We start from the raw sequence: 16,089 nt of genomic DNA, 5'->3' as shown, positions 1-16,089 counted from the left end.
CACATTGAGCCTCGCCCCAAATTGCACATTGCAATGAGGGTACTTGTATAGTTCTGGTAAGGTATCTTCTTTGTTTGAATTCCTGCCAGAAACGGAGAGCACAAATGGTTGCTGGAGACGTGTCGTCTCAAAAAGGCCCTTTGAAGCTTGAAAGCTAGCAGGACGGCCTCACATGCAGATCGGGGAGGCCCCCCCCCCTCTACGGTTCTTTTGCATCGGTGTTTGGTGGGTAATCAACATACTCAGGGTGTCAAGAAAGCTGAATAGGTTTGACTGATGTGGTTGGATCAGACTGTACAGGTGTGACAGGATGTCGGCTCTGTGTGGTCTGGCTGACCTCGCTACACTCCTAAAATAAACAATCATGCAGACAAATGATGCACTGATGGATACTGTTCTCTTAGATGTGTAACAATAGTACAGTATATTTTACATACATTACAGTAACCATACAGTATTTCAACTTACTGTCCAGTACACTCAGGTTCCCCTCACTAAAGTGGCACTGAGAATATAGTACAAAAATATAGATTTTATTATAATGCTCAGTAGTAGATCGGGTATTTAACCAAAGTGTTTAATCGATCCAGGAATAGTGACATAGACCACATCTAGATAAAATAAACTTCGAAATAAGACAAGGCAACAGCACAGCACATAGCAACCATACAGAATCAATATTTAAAATCATTATAGGCAAACACATACCCAAAACACAGAAAGCCGATAAGATGACACCATCACCTTTCCCGACACTCGCTGTAATCAGCACCGGCTTCAAAGCACAGGCTACGAGCAAACCCACGCAGCAGTATACAACATGACTGATTTACTCGCTCAGTTTTGCATTTGGTGACTAACATACAAACATTCTTAAGACACATTAAAAATACTCAAACTTACATGACAAACATTGCTGCCGGAATGCACCCCAAGTACGGATGTGACCTTACAAGCTCATACCCAGTTATATTGGCACAAGCATTTAGTATGTAAGAATCAATATTCTGAAGGTTTTAATTGTTTTCTAAGAGTAAAGCAGTTTGTAACAATGGTGTTTTGTAACACTGCAAATAATTAACAAATAATTTCACTTTGGAATCGTAGCTGTTCCAAACGTCTTTAGTCTTAAACAGCAATTTCTGTCGTCTTAACTGCAGTGCTGCGTGTGACATTAGTTGGGCTGTTTAGGTTTGCTGAAATTAGTCTTAACAAGTTACACATGTTGCATCGTGGGCACTTTATTCAAAACCTCTGTCTCCAAATGCCTTTTATAGGCCCACAGCAATAATAATCGGAAAATAGAATACAGAACGGATTTTACAACAAACAAATTGGCACAGACTCCACTTTTATTGTGGAGCAACACACAACAATACGGACACAGGTATATTTACACACAAACGAGTGTCCGAAATAATGGGCTACATAAGGGCAACATTTGCATGCACTGTATGTGATATGGGTGTGGCTGCAGAGGGTGTGACGGTAAGGCCACACCTAAGGCTTGTGCCAATATAACTGGGTATGAGCTTGTAGGGTGCACATCCGTACTTGGGGTGCATGCCGGCAGAAATGTTTGTCATGTAAGTTTGAGTCTTTTCAATGTGTCTTAAGAATGTTTAATTAATCATACATGCAAACACTGTACCTACACAGTATGACAGCTTTCATGGGTACCATGTTCGTTATTATCTATTGTGATTCATCTTTTGTATTTTTATTGGTTGTCATTGTGCATTCAGGGATGTGTTTAATTTCAAAATTACAGTGTGGCATAGCAGAATTTTTAAATACTTTATAGCACATTAAACTGTGGCATTGTCGAATGTTTGATTTATGTCTCTCACCTAATTGTTACAATATAAAAAAAAATGATATGGTTTGGCTAATTATTGGATGTTCTACAGCCTACATCTTTGTGTGAACCACACCTGCCTTTACTATAATAATTTGAATATCTTGCGAGGGTTTAACAGAAGACGAGAAAAGGAGGATGTAATACTTGTACGGAGAGCAGATAATTTTACAGAGACTGGTAAAGCTGGGCGTTTTGACTTTGAGATCCATGCACACGCATGCACACACACACTTACAGTTGTATGTATGTACACAAATACAAACACATACCTACGCATATCTGTATGTGTACTTTATAAGTGCCATATTTATTATACTGTTTCATGATTTATAGAGCAATCAAGTCTGCCTCTTACTAAAGTGTTGCCAAATACATGGAGGTCCCACCTGGGATGGCGGGACACTTTCTGACTGAAAGATTTATAACTTAAATCAGCTCACACCTAAATGAATCACTCAAAGTGACCCTTAAACTTTTCTTTAATTATCTAACAGTACTGTTGTTATAACATTTATTTATTTTTGTTTTGACGTTTGATGACACCCCTAGGTTATTGTCTTTCTGAAATACAAGATTTTTTGGATACTATAATAAATATCTACTTTATATTTGGCTTGGAGTGTGGTATTAGGTAGGTTAGTATAACTATGTGAGATCACTTGTACAACTGGGAAATGCTTTATGCTTTAGCCCTCTGTATGTCCCTCTGTTGAGAGGGTTATTTATCCTTTAGTCATAGACTTCACCTCTTCTTCTTTCCATTGGTATTTGAAATGTTTCAGTCTCTGGAAAAAAGGGGGAGATGAGAAAAAACAGTGACTCCTTGCCTGACCGTGAGTCGAATCGTTTACATTATGATTGCTACATACTTACGTTTTACTGTAATACTGTACATATAAATGTTGTTAATTATTTAAATGTGATGGAAGCCTGTGTTACAATGTTAGACAATCATTGATCACCCTCTCTGAACAATCTTGGTTGAGTTTGCAATGCAATATTATGTGCTTATTGATGTTTGCACCACAGTATATGGGGATCCTCCAGAGCTGAGGATTGTTCTTCTGGGGAGGAATGGCAGAGAGAAGAGCATTGTGGGAAACCTCCTCCTGGGTAGAGAGGTGTTTGACCTCAACTATGTTCTACACCAGACTGAGAGAGCCAGGGGACTGGTAGATGGAAGATGTTTCACTGTGGTCAATATTCCAGATCTTCTAGATGTCCCTAATGAGAAATACATAAAGGAACTGCAGCAGTGTGTGACTCTGTCTGCACCTGGACCTCATGTGCTCCTCCTGGTGGTGACACCTGAAGAGTTCACTGAGAATGAGAGAAACAGAATCAGACACATTCTTGATTCTATGAGTGCAAAGTCATGTGACTACTCAATGGTGGTACTAACTGCTGGACGAGACATGGAAACCTGTGTGGATAAACATCCCCAGGTACACCAACTGATAGAAGAATGCAGACAGAGGTACTTGGAGATCAAACTCTCTGTTGACCAGACTAACCTTATATCAAGTATAGACAAGATTATGTCAGAGAACAGAGGAGGACACCTCTCCTGTGAGCGATGTGAAGAGTCTACAGGAGGAGCAACAACAGAGAGAGAAGCAAAAGCAGAAGAGAGGAGTTCAGGGAAAGTGAGAACATGGGGTGGATATGGTAAGTAACCATGCTAGATAATAAAATGGTCCTCAGAGCATTTGCAGGGATACTGTTAATGAGTCAGTTAGTTGTATAGGAACTTTATCATATCTGATCATTAATGAAAGCCATCACAGTGACTTAGTATGGCAGTACAGATGCTACTTGTTAATATACCAATATTTGCTGATAGGCACAAATAGCAATGTTTTATCTTGGCTGATGGAAGATAAATGTGTTTTTCCAGGGTTATCACTTTTTTCTAAAATGTGGCCATTGTCACACACTCAAAAGAAAGATGGTAAGCATAAAAAGGCAAATTTTTCTAACAAACCAACATAAAGTTAACATACTGTATACAGCATTGTGGTTAATTATACCAGTATGGGTTTTTTTGGGAAGAGTAAAAAAAAAAAAAAAAAAAAAGATGTATCATATTTACCCATTTGATCCATGAAATGTGTCTTACAGAGTCAGCACTCAGGGTTGTGCTGCTGGGAAAGAGTGATCACAAGAAGACTTTGGCTGAAAACATTATTCTGGGGAAGGATTGTAGTACCTTTAATCTACCAAGAGTGTCCACTAAAACATGTGTGTCAGACAATGCACATGTGAATGGCAAGAACATAACTGTTGTGAAGACTCCAGACCTCTTTGCACAAAATCTGACTGTGGACGATCTGATGAAGGAGATGAAGAAGTGTTTGTTCCTGTCTGATCCTGGTCCTCATGTGTTCTTACTGCTGCTGAAACCAGGGAAGTTCACAAAGGAGGATCAAAAGAGATTCAATTTGATCCATAGCGAGTTTGGTAAAGATGCTTTCAGACACTCTGTGGTGATCACAACACATGAAGGAGGCAGAATAAATCCCTGTGTGACTCAGATCATCAGAGATTGTGGAGGACGTCATTTAAAAATTACACATGGAGGTGACCACACACAGTTAAGAAACAAGATAGAGGAGATGGTGAGAGGAAACGGGTGGAGATACCTGAAACATGATGAAGATAAAGAAGAGACACCACAGCCAGAGCTAGAGAATAACAGGTCAATTTCTAGAATGAACTTGGTCCTGTGTGGGAGGAAAGAATCTGGGAAGACTGCCACAGCCAATACCATACTGGGTCAGAGAGAGACCAGGCCAGAGTCTCTCTCCTCAGCAGTGTGTGTGAAGAGAGAGGGAGAGGTGTGTGGACGCTGGCTGACCCTGGTGGAGATGCCTGCTCTGTATGGATCAACCCTCACTCAGGAGGAAGTGATGCGTGAGACTCTCCGCTGTGTCTGTCTGTGTGACCCTCCTGGAGTCCATGCTTTCCTCCTGGTGGTGCCTGTGGGTCCACTCACTGATGAAGACAAGGAAGAGCTGCAGACCCTCCAGAACCTCTACGGCTCAAGAATCAATCACATGGTTCTGTTCACAGTAGAATCTGACCCTACAGCTGAACCTGTGGCTGAATTACTGAACAAAACTGAAGACATCCAGCAGCTACTCCAGAGCTCTGGTGGAAGATATGAGATCCTAAACATTAAGGATGTTAGAAGCAACCCATCAGTGTCTAAAGTGCTGGAGAAGGTGGAGGGAATGATGGCTGAACATAACTTCAGTTCCTTCACCTTACAGAAGTATGTGGAGGCACAGGCTGAGAAGATCATACAACTGCAGGCTGAGCTGGGTGAGAGGGATGCAGAAGGAAGGAAGTTGAAAGATAAGACACAGTTAACACGTAAGTTGACTATAAAGTGTATTTTTATTGTTGTTCAGATAGATTTGTTAGGATGGTTTGGAAAGAGTGATGACTAAATGTAGAGTCATTACATTATCACATCATATCGCTTAGAAATACAGCACCTTTATCTTTGTTCAATAAAAAAGATGAAATCAATGATTTAACACTAATCTTCCTACTCCTTGAGCTCATTGTTAATCATTGAGATGCATGGATGGGAAGTAACAAAGTACAAAAATGCCTTCTTCGTTACTGTACTTGCGTAGATTTTTTCTGGTATCAATAGGCCTACTTTACTTCACTATTTATTTTTCTGATAACTTTTCACTTGCACCTCTTACATTTTTCACACAAATATCTGTACTTTCTTCTTATTACATTTTCAAACCAGGCTCGTTACTTGTAATCTGTATTTAGAGGCATGATCTATATTATTTATTGTTATTGTGCGCCTTTTACATTTCCTGGCTATCAAGCACAGCAAACGTAGTCTACCGAAGCTACCATGGAGCAAGGCAGAAGGCAAGGAGAATGGCAAATATTTTGGACACGGCTCTCAAGTCTCACGCATTCGCCGTGAGACTCACGCATTCAACCATTTCTCACACTCTCACTCAACTGTATTTCTCACCCATTTCAACCACTTCTAACGCTGAGAAGTAAGGGATAACTTGTCCCGCTATATTTCTCTAATAATGCCAGGAATCTGTGTGTGTGTACAAATTACAATGGGTTTAGTTTTCCCACGATCAACTCAAGAACCAAAGTTCATATTCTGCATGTGTCCTCTCTTTATAACCCAACAGAGTGCAGTGCCTCGATTGACATTGTTTGGATGAGCATTTCAAAAACAAATAATTAAAAAAATTATTTGCTGCAGCTTGGCTTGCTCTCCATGTCACAGCCCCTTCACTCTGATTCAGGGCCGGTCCTTCCTACAGGCAACATAGGCAGCCGCCTAGGGCGGCATGAAGAGGAGGGCGGCATTTTCGAATATCTCGACTACCGGCCAATCTGCAAAATTAATATTTTGCAGGTATCCCTTTCATAATCCAACGGAGTGCAGTACGCTACCATGATTGAACTAATGCGATCAACAAAGACATTCACAATGAAATTAAACTAAGCGTAGTAAGGAAAATAGGGATATTCTGTTTAGTTATTTAGAAGCTAATTCGCTTTTACAACCGATAATCAGCTGCTTTCAATGGGGCTGACTAGCGAACAGAACGACAATATAAAGTGGATATCCTTTCAGTATAGATCAGATTTTGTTACCTAAATCGAAATGTTTACTGATGTCAAAACTGCCTGCACAGGGAGGTAGTGTGCCAAAGCCAGGTGTAGCTACAGTCTGGGCTGAGAGCAGCTGAGAAGGGACCACTGGCGCTGAGCCATGCACTAGTGGAGCAGAGGTAAGGGTTTGAGGCAATGAGGCTAATGGATATGTAGGAGGATAGTGGGCGGGAATGTAGCCCGCTGAGACGGGCCGGCCTGTTGTCGTGGCTGCGGTTGTAGCACAGTCTGACAGCCTTGACGCAGGTTAGCCTGCAGACATAAAGGATCTGAAGCAGGTAACTGTCGTGGCACTGGAGGCGGGGTAGACTGGTCAGGAGCAGCATAGGGATAGGACGGTCTAGTGGGCTGTGATGCTACAGGTCCTGGACTGGCGGGGTGCTGCTGCTTGATGGGTAGCGGAGTTATTGTGCCAGAGGAGATGGGTGAAAAGAGGGAGCCCCCCTGGTGCTGTGGGGTTGGATGAATTGGTTGGAATCCAATATTATAAAATGAAGGGCTGGAGGACTGTGTGTCCCTTCCTGTTTGACCACTCCATTCTTCTGCCTCTTCACCTGGAACCTGATGTATCGTCTTTGTCCTAACCACTGGCTCCAGGGACTTCTCATGGGCGGCCTGCCTCTCACTGTGTGTCTCTGTATGGGACAGGTTTGTCTGCCCAGGTGAGGGTGAATAGACTGGATTTATGTTGTGACGAGTCATTGTGGGAGGTGGGGTTGGTGAGTGTGCTGCGCTTTTCATGTTTGGAGGAGTCTCACCTACTTCTTCCTCGCTTAAGTATGATGTAATACGCTCCATTAAGTCCTGGCGTCGACGCTGTCGTACCTCGTACTAAGCTAGTTTGCTGGTAAGTTGAGTGATTTCAGCAGTCTCTTGCCTTTCCTTCCTGGAGAGGGACTCAACTTTTTTCCTTAATGAATCCATACTCAGAAAATCTGCAGTTTGGGATTTGTGTGTGGCTGTGTACCTGCCCAGGTTGGAGGTTATATCTGCCTGGCTACCATTCGCTGCTGCTCCTTTCTGCCCCTCTGGCTCTCTCTCGGGATGGTGGGAGGAAAGGGCAGGTCGGTGGTGGCTGTCAAGGACATATTCTTCCAAATACTGGGGGGTGTGAATTGCCTGGATGGTCTCTCCCTAGGATCGGGTTGGGAGAGCGGTGCTGATTCTTCCTCTGATGATGTATCTTCTGAAGTAGCCAATATATCCGTCTCGAATGACCAATGTTGGGATTCTTAACCCTGTGAATGCTGGATGTTGTGCATTAGCCGCTTCAGGGCTCATGTCAGAGAGCACGAGTCACCAGGTGGAGTTTATATTTTTACTTGGTAGTAAGATGGTGCACTACAGGCAGTCGCAAACTGTACATTCGATCAATGAGTGAAAGAAGTTTCTGAAAATAAACCCCAAAAGGGTACATTAATATCACAGACAACAAATACGGAAATAAAGTGTACAATTATCACACTGCAAGTAAAGTAAACATCCTCTCTAGCACAATAACGATTAGCACCATAACAAACGTATCACACGCTAGCTAGGAACGTGTGTGATGTACTGTAGCTACTGTACAGAGAAAAGTTAGCAAGCTAGCAAAATACATAGTAACTCGCAGCTTCGCATCGCTGGGTAAAGCGTTAAATAAATATGAAGTAAATGCGCCAATTTGCCAATTAGCTATCAATATGACAAATGCCTTAAAACACTGTGTATTTATACAAAACCATACCTGCACTGCTGCGGCAGGCCACCTTTTGTCCCGTATTTTATAGGGAAAAAGTTGGCAACCCTAAGCGTGACACTAAACAGGTAGTAGTAATGTTTACTTTTTACTTAAGTATATGTCAGAGCCTATACTTCTTTACTTTAACTTGAGTGAAAAAGTGTAGTCAGTATGTCAACTTTTACCAGTCTTTTTAAACATGAGTATCTGTTCTTCTCCTTGAGTACTTTTGACATCTCTGCTGAGATGAAAAGGTAATGTACAGTTCTATTCTCTTGCAGGTGATGAGGAACATCAGAGTAAAGAACACCTCAGGATCGTGCTGATAGGGAAGACTGGAAGTGGAAAGAGTGCTACAGGCAACACTATCTTAGGCAAAAATGTGTTTCTATCCATGGCCAGCCAAAAATCTTTGACTAAGATTTGCCAGAAAGAGGAAGGAAATGTAGATGGTCGGTCTGTTGCAGTAGTCGACACCCCAGGCTTGTTCGACACAACTCTCAGTAATGATGAAGTTGAGCAGGAGATTGTTAAATGCATCAGTCTTTTGTCTCCAGGGCCTCATGTGTTTTTACTCATCCTGTCCATCGGTCGGTTCACACAGGAAGAGAAAGACACATTACAACTGATCAAGAGAGCCTTCGGGAAGAATTCTGGCAATTTTATAATTGTGCTGTTTACAAAAGGAGATGATCTCAAGGAACAGAGAATTGAGGACTACATTTTAAGTGGTGATGACATGGTCCAAAAACTAATTAGAGACTGTGGAGAGAGATGTCATGTCTTCAACAACAACAATATAGACAACCGCTCCCAGGTCAGTGAACTGATCAAGAAGATAGATGAGTTGGTCCAGAATAACGGAGGAGGATGTTACACCAATGAAATGTTCCAGGAAGCTGAGGCTGCTATTAAACGAGAATTCGACAAGATTCTGAAGGAGAAAGAAGAAGAGATGCAGAGGGAGAAGGAGACACTGCAGACAAATCACAAGGCAGAGATGGAAGAGATGAAGAGGAGACTGGACGAACAGAGGTTAAAAGTGGAGAAGGAGAGAAACCTAAAGGAACAACAGCTAAAAGAAAAGGAAGAATGGATTATGAATGAACAAAAGGAAAGGGAAAAGGAAAATGCTAAAAGAGATGCAGAAGATAAAAGGAAAAGAACTGAGGAAGAAAAGCAACGCCTTGACTGGGGGGAAAAGTTTAAAAATATGGAAGAAATGTTACAATCCCAAACAGAAGCGTTTGAAAACAAACAAAAACAAAGAGATTTGGAAGAAAAAAAGATGATCGAAGCTCAACATGAGAAACTACGTAATGAGAAGAAAGACTCTGAAAATAAATTAGAGGAATACAAAATAAATGAGCAAAAGAGGAGAGAAGCAGATGAGCGAGAAAAACGAGATTGGGAAATAAAAATAAAAGAAGCTGAAGAGAGTAAGATGGAGATACAGGAGATATTGGAGGAGAAGAAACTATGGGAGGAAGAGCAGAAGAAGGAAATAAAAAGGAGAGGAGAGGAATATGAGAGAAGAATGGAACAGGAGAAGAAAGCATGGGAAATCAAACTGAGAGAAATGGAAGTAGAAGAATCTAAAAGGGTATTAAAAGAAAAAGAGAGGAGGGAGGAAGAACAGAAAAACAGAGAGAGAATTGAGAAAGAGACCAGAACTGAGATGATGAAACAACGTGAAAATTGGGAGAAAGAAAGAAGAGATGAGTGGAAAAGAAGACTGAAGGAAGATCAACAGAAAAGAGAGGAGGAGGAAAATAGACTGAAAAAGTTTCGGGAGGAGTTTGAGAGAGAACGTGAAGAAGAGAACATCAAGAGAAAGAGAGAGGATCAACAGAGGAGAGAAGAGGAGCAGAGAGAGTGCAGGGAAAAGGAGGTAGAACATGAGGAAAGAATTGATAACATGAAGAAGAAATATGAAGATAAGGCCAGAAAACAAGCTGAAGAATTTAATGAGTTTAAAGATAAATACACTAGGGACTTCAACGCCCTCATGTGGAAACATGACACAGAGATAAAAGAACTTATAAAGAAGCATAATGAGGAGTGTCAGAGGAAAATGGATGACTTAAAGGCAGAACATGACAGACCGTATCAGCCCCAGAAATATCTTTCTGAGAAGAAAAAGGACAAGTTGAAGATGAAACTGGATGCTTTACAGAAGGAGCATCAAAAACAGGCGGAAGACTTGAAAAAGTCGTTTGAAAAAGATTGTGTTATTCTGTAACATTTTGTAATTGCATGGCTGCGGCCTAGAGAACATAACCGATATTTAGATGTAAATTGTAATTTCTTTTATTATATATCCAGTTGCATAGAAAATTAAGTAAAAAAGTTAAAACAAAAGTTAAAAAGTCCTAAGTGAAACTTTAATTATGAGGCCCTTGATATAAGGTGACAAATGCAACTTTATTGACGTGTAAAGTCACTGTAAGGTAATGGATCTGCTGCAATGTTTACTCCCATTTTGGTTGATTGGCCATAACAACAATTTGTTTATTAATGAGTTTGCTGAAAGTAAAGACACTACTGTTATTCTGCATACTGTGGCAACCAAGGGACGTAGCCAGGGGCGAACAGCACAGCACGGTTGTCGTACTAAATAGCAGACGTTTATTGAAATAGACGACAAAAAACACAAAAGAAATTAGGTTCTTCCTCGGTTGAGGGAATGGTCTGGACTGGTCCGGCTGGGCTGTCTGGAGCCCCACTCCTCACTGAAGAAACACACACAGTAGGAGTTGGTTAGACTACGGCCGTAAGCATGTGTTGGAGTCCAGCTCCTACTCACTTCTAGCGATCTCTCCCCTCTGGCAGGGTTGGTCGGCCTTTTATGGAGTGGCCACCCTCCAATCCACTCATGAGCCACACCTGGGCAGCTCATTGTCTCCCTTGGGAGTGGCACCTGGACATAGATGCACCTGACCCCAGGCTTGCCGGTGATGCGGTCTATGGTGCTGCACTCCTGGGTTGCCACAATACTTATTATTATTATTATTAGTGTGTTTGCTTAAAGCAAATGATTGTAATATCACTTTTTTCACCTACATACTTTTACACTGTTTAACCTAAAAACACCTTTCCAAATTGAATTAACAGAGACTGACATGTTTTTGTTTTTTATTACGTTGATAACTGCTCAGATTTTTTTATATGAAAGGCTGTCAAATGTTTTTCTATTGTGATGTCATTAAATACTTGCATAACTTTTTCTCACCTACATAATTTTACAACATTTACATACTCTCACACTGTTTAAGCTAAAACAACCTTTCCAACTTCATTGATGACATACTTTTGTCTGCTATGACATTGATATCTGTTATGTAATATACTCTTTTCATCACTATAATTGCTTCTTTTTTTACTAAAGAGCTAGAAACACTGTTCCAACTTTCCAACTTTCTTTTGTTTCTCAATCTTTCGATCTTTTATACTTTTCATGCTATAAAATTAATCAACGTAATTAAGATACTCTTTTCATCACCCTTTTTTCTCCTTTTTCAACAGTAATAAAATATCACAACGCAAAACAATAACAGTTATACTTTCCTACTGCATGCTCAATTTAGTTTTTTAAAGCAACACTTTCTCTCACCTACATACTTTCACACCATTGTAACCATATTCTCATACTGTTTATTGCAGATACCCTTTAAAAAAATATTTAAACCTTCATCACTATTCAAGCTATCAAAACAAAATAGTTTCAACTGCTGTCAGCAAATACACACATTTTCTTCAGGATAATTTTCTAGTTATTATTCCTCTTCCGCCCACTTTTTTGCCACTTCACTACTTTCACACCGTTTAAGCTAGAAAGACTGTTCAAACTTTATTTGATAGAGGCTGAAAGGCTCTAGTGCGATTATGAGTTTTCACACTGATAACTCTTACAGTTTTTTACAATACACATGATGAAATGTTCATATCTTTAAATGTATTTAAATATAGTCTACCTTTCTGGAGCGTTATGATTTCAACAACCTTGTTTTTTTATCATTTATCAAATGTAGTTTGGATGGTTATCCTTTTTTTAAATATATTTCTTCTGCAGGCAAGTGCTAATTCAGAGAAGGAACAACTTTTAATTGTTATTTAGTAACAGCTGAAGATGGTGAATTGACACCTTTTGACATGTACTTTTGTTTCCAAATAATCTTTGAATCACCGTTTGATTTTTAGTTCTTATTTCTCCATTGTAAAATATTATCTCTTTTTCAACATATTGTTAATTGTTAGTCAAAATGTCTTGCATAGCAAGTTGACTTTCGAAAGTAAGTACGCTGATAGTAAGGGTGGAAATGTGGTAAAGGTCTGATTGTTGGTCCTTTGTCTGAACAGTTGATGGATGGTTGTGAAGGGGAAGTAAGACCATTGTTCTCTTGCTTCTGATTAGCTCATCTCTCTGGATCTGCATATTAGCTGGAAATGTTGGTTTAGTGTCTGTGTACATGCATAGAAAATAATTATTAGGCTTGGAAGGGGTTTGAAGGTAAGGGGGCATGAAAGAGACATCAATATAAAAAATATAATCAGAAATACATGTTACTCCATGTTACTGTAGACTGGCATAGCTGTATTAGTGCCTTACTGGGCTCAGTGATTTTTATTTTTAAATGATGTATTTTTGCTACCATATGTAACAGAGTAAGACCTAATGTGTTATGTTTTTTTTCCTTGGGGATGTCATGCAGTACTTGCATGTATGTTAAACCCGAAGCATGTTTCTCTTATTAGAGTGGAATTGGAGTGAAATCATTAAAGCGGTCAGCTGTCACACATTAATCAACATGATCACAAGGTGTTGAGTATTCACCCCTTCTGTTTTTGCAAAAAGTAAGATGATTCTGTTATTTTCCTATCAAATTGTTTCAATTGAATTAAACAAACATTGTATTGCACAGTGTGGAATGCACAATCTGTTTTCCATTGATATAATGTGATACAACGTTATGTGAGAAGTGGCACTGACAGAGATACTGTTTGTCATTTTGTACTGACAAAGAAAAAGTAAAAGTTATATATAATATTTCATTTTAACTGGTTGCTGAAAATGTTAGCTTCTACTAGTACACAGATTGTCACAAAGAATAGTGGTATGACACTTTTGTTTTATAGACGTAGTAACAATGTATTCAAATGTTGTTGTTTTCCTATCAGTAAACATACAATAATTCATAAAAACTCATTTTCAAATGTATTAAAACTTAATATAAAGTCTGGTGACACTGCAAATGGGGGCAAGATGCTAAATGACGAGCAGCATGTCAGATTTCCCAGCATTTCTGAAACCTATATTCAAAACAAGGTTAGAGAGGAAGGATAGATGCTTCACATCCACCATGTGCCTCCAAACTCAGCTGTCCAGTACCTGAAACACAGGAGGTGAGGAGGACCATCTGCTAAAGGAATAATAGTACAAAGACTGTCTTGTTGTGATGAACATGTGACTTAAAGAAAGCACAGAAATTGACAGAGTGGAAAATCAAACTAGAGAGGGTACAATTTCTGGGGGAATTGTAGGGTGTGCTTGCTTACGTCGGTTGCACAGGGGTCCGTTTTTGAATGACATTTATACAACTGATTTATGTATATTTTATATGAAAATGCATACTTATTATTTATAAAGATTAAATAGATTTAAAGGTATTTTTTTTTGCTGCTCATTTACAACTGAAAATACGAGTGAAGTGTAGAATGAAATAGATGTCTTCTCATTTCCCCTGCAAGAGGCAGCCTCATCATTGAATCAAAACGAATAAATTTGGCAGACCAGTGTAAAAATGGACCTAATCTCTATGACTTAAACGTCATTTTAAGTTTTTCCCTTCTCGTGATATTTTCAGGCATGTAGCCTACTCATTGCATTCATTCATTAATAAAGAACCCCCTTTGAAGATTATTCTACGACGTTACCCGGCAGTAGAAGATGGAATCGCGATTCAGACAGTCCCATCTGCTAACTGAAAATATGCCCCCCAAAACGTAAATAAGCTTGACATTTATTTAGTGGAAAATCGATCATTCATAAAAAGCTCACTGGTAGCGATCATTGTCAGTAACAACGCAAAATGCGATATAGCCCTGTGTGGAGAAGCTGCCCCGGTAAATTGTACTACTACGGTACAGTACTAGTAGACTACTGCTGTGTTCGTCTTGGTAGCGATTGCGTTCGTTGAATTGGATTTAACGTTCCGTTGTACGGTTTAGGCTGAAATTAATAATTTTCATGAACAGATTGGCAACGTTTAGGCTGTGGCAATGACGTTCAGGTTAGTAGTTAGATAGACTTTTGATTAAGTAAGGGGAGTGCCGAACATGTTCTGTCGCCGTTTGACTTCCTACAGCTGTGTAGATGTTTTTGTAGTGTCTCGCGTAGGCTACAGCATTGCAGTGAGCAACACTGGTTTGAAACCACAGGTAATGATAATTTCACCCACAAATCGTTTACTTGTAATGTAATGTCATAATAAACCCTACAACGAAAATGTATTTGTGAGGAATGTTTATTTTAAAGATTGAAAACAGATGCATCATAGACCACTGTAGTATGTGTTGCCCGGGCAACAGAGGCTAATGTCATGATGCTAATGCTTCAGTGAAATAGTAGACTACCGTTTCCAAAAGTAGATGTGGGCCTACTTCCTTAATAATATCAGCTAATATTGTACATTACATTTCATAATTGTGTGTCATATCACAAAGTAAAATGAGTAAATAGTTATCACCCTGGCCTCTTTGCTTGTGGCGTTCCTGCAGCTGCCTTGCAGTAAAGCTATAGTTAGCCTAGCTATCCCCCAAGTTAACAGATGTGAAACGAATGTTCTGCTACAGGTAGTCACGCGTGTTTTCGTGACGTTAGTGACGTACTGACGTTAGTAATGTCAGTGACTGTGGCTAGCAAATTAGCCACCGTTAGCTTCACTTTTCACCACAAAAACGCAATTTCTACTTAAACCATGCAACGGAACGTAAATAAAAATACAACCAACGCAATCGCTACCAAGACGAACCTTTTGACACCGCCGTTGTGTATGTAGTCCAAATATTGACTGGTCCTTAGGGGGGCGAAAATAAATAATAATAAATAAACTAGAGAGGGTACAATTTCTGGGGAAATTGTAGGGTGTGCTTGCTTGCGTCGGTTGCACAGCGGTCCGTTTTTGAATGACATTTTTACAACTGATATTTCTGTATATTTTATATGAAAATGCATACTTATTATTTATAAAGATTAAATAGATTTAAAAGCATTTTTTTTGCTGCTCATTTACAACTGAAAATACGAGTGAAGTGTAGAATGAAATAGATGTCTTCTCATTTCCCCTGCAAGAGGCAGCCTCATCGTTGAATCGAAACGAATAAATTTGGCAGACCGGTGTAAAAATGGACCTAATCTCTATGACTTAAACGTCATTTTAAGTTTTTCCCTTCTCGTGATATTTTCAGGCATGTAGCCTACTCATTGCATTCATTCATTAATAAAGAACCCCCTTTGAAGATTATTCTATGACGTTACCCGGCAGTAGAAGATGGAATCGCGATTCAGACAGTCCCATCTGCTAAATAAAAATATGCCCCCCAAATTGAAATAAGCTTGACATTTATTTAGTGGAAAATCGCTCATTCATAAAAAGCTCACTGGTAGCGATCATTGTCAGTAACAACGCAAAATGCGATATAGCCCTGTGTGGAGAAGCTGCCCCGGTAAATTGTACTACTACGGTACAGTACTAGTAGACTACTGCTGTGTTCGTCTTGGTAGCGATTGCGTTGGTTGAATTGGATTTAACGTTCCGTTGTACGGTTTAGGCTG

The 16,089-nt window shown here is 39.8% G+C and overlaps 2 protein-coding genes across 2 annotated transcripts; both read left to right on the top strand.

Annotated features, from left to right (window-relative positions):
* The first annotated feature begins 2,853 nt into the window (after positions 1-2,853).
* LOC136938289 (GTPase IMAP family member 4-like) lies at positions 2,854-3,537 on the top strand. The gene has a single exon (XM_067231605.1). The coding sequence runs from the start codon at positions 2,854-2,856 to the stop codon at positions 3,535-3,537; it is 684 nt and encodes a 227-aa protein (XP_067087706.1).
* A 1,032-nt stretch (positions 3,538-4,569) lies between these two features.
* On the top strand, positions 4,570-10,497 carry LOC136938281 (golgin subfamily A member 6-like protein 26). Its single transcript, XM_067231591.1, has 2 exons — positions 4,570-5,185; positions 8,510-10,497. Exons 1-2 carry the CDS (start codon positions 4,573-4,575, stop codon positions 10,495-10,497), a joined length of 2,601 nt encoding a protein of 866 aa, XP_067087692.1. The 5' UTR covers positions 4,570-4,572.
* Positions 10,498-16,089: the final 5,592 nt, after the last annotated feature.

Source organism: Osmerus mordax, chromosome 3 (genome assembly GCF_038355195.1).
Source record: "Osmerus mordax isolate fOsmMor3 chromosome 3, fOsmMor3.pri, whole genome shotgun sequence".
Lineage (NCBI taxonomy): Eukaryota > Metazoa > Chordata > Actinopteri > Osmeriformes > Osmeridae > Osmerus > Osmerus mordax.
The sequence above is the reverse complement of the archived record's forward strand: the minus strand, read 5'-3'. Positions and strand labels throughout refer to the sequence as shown.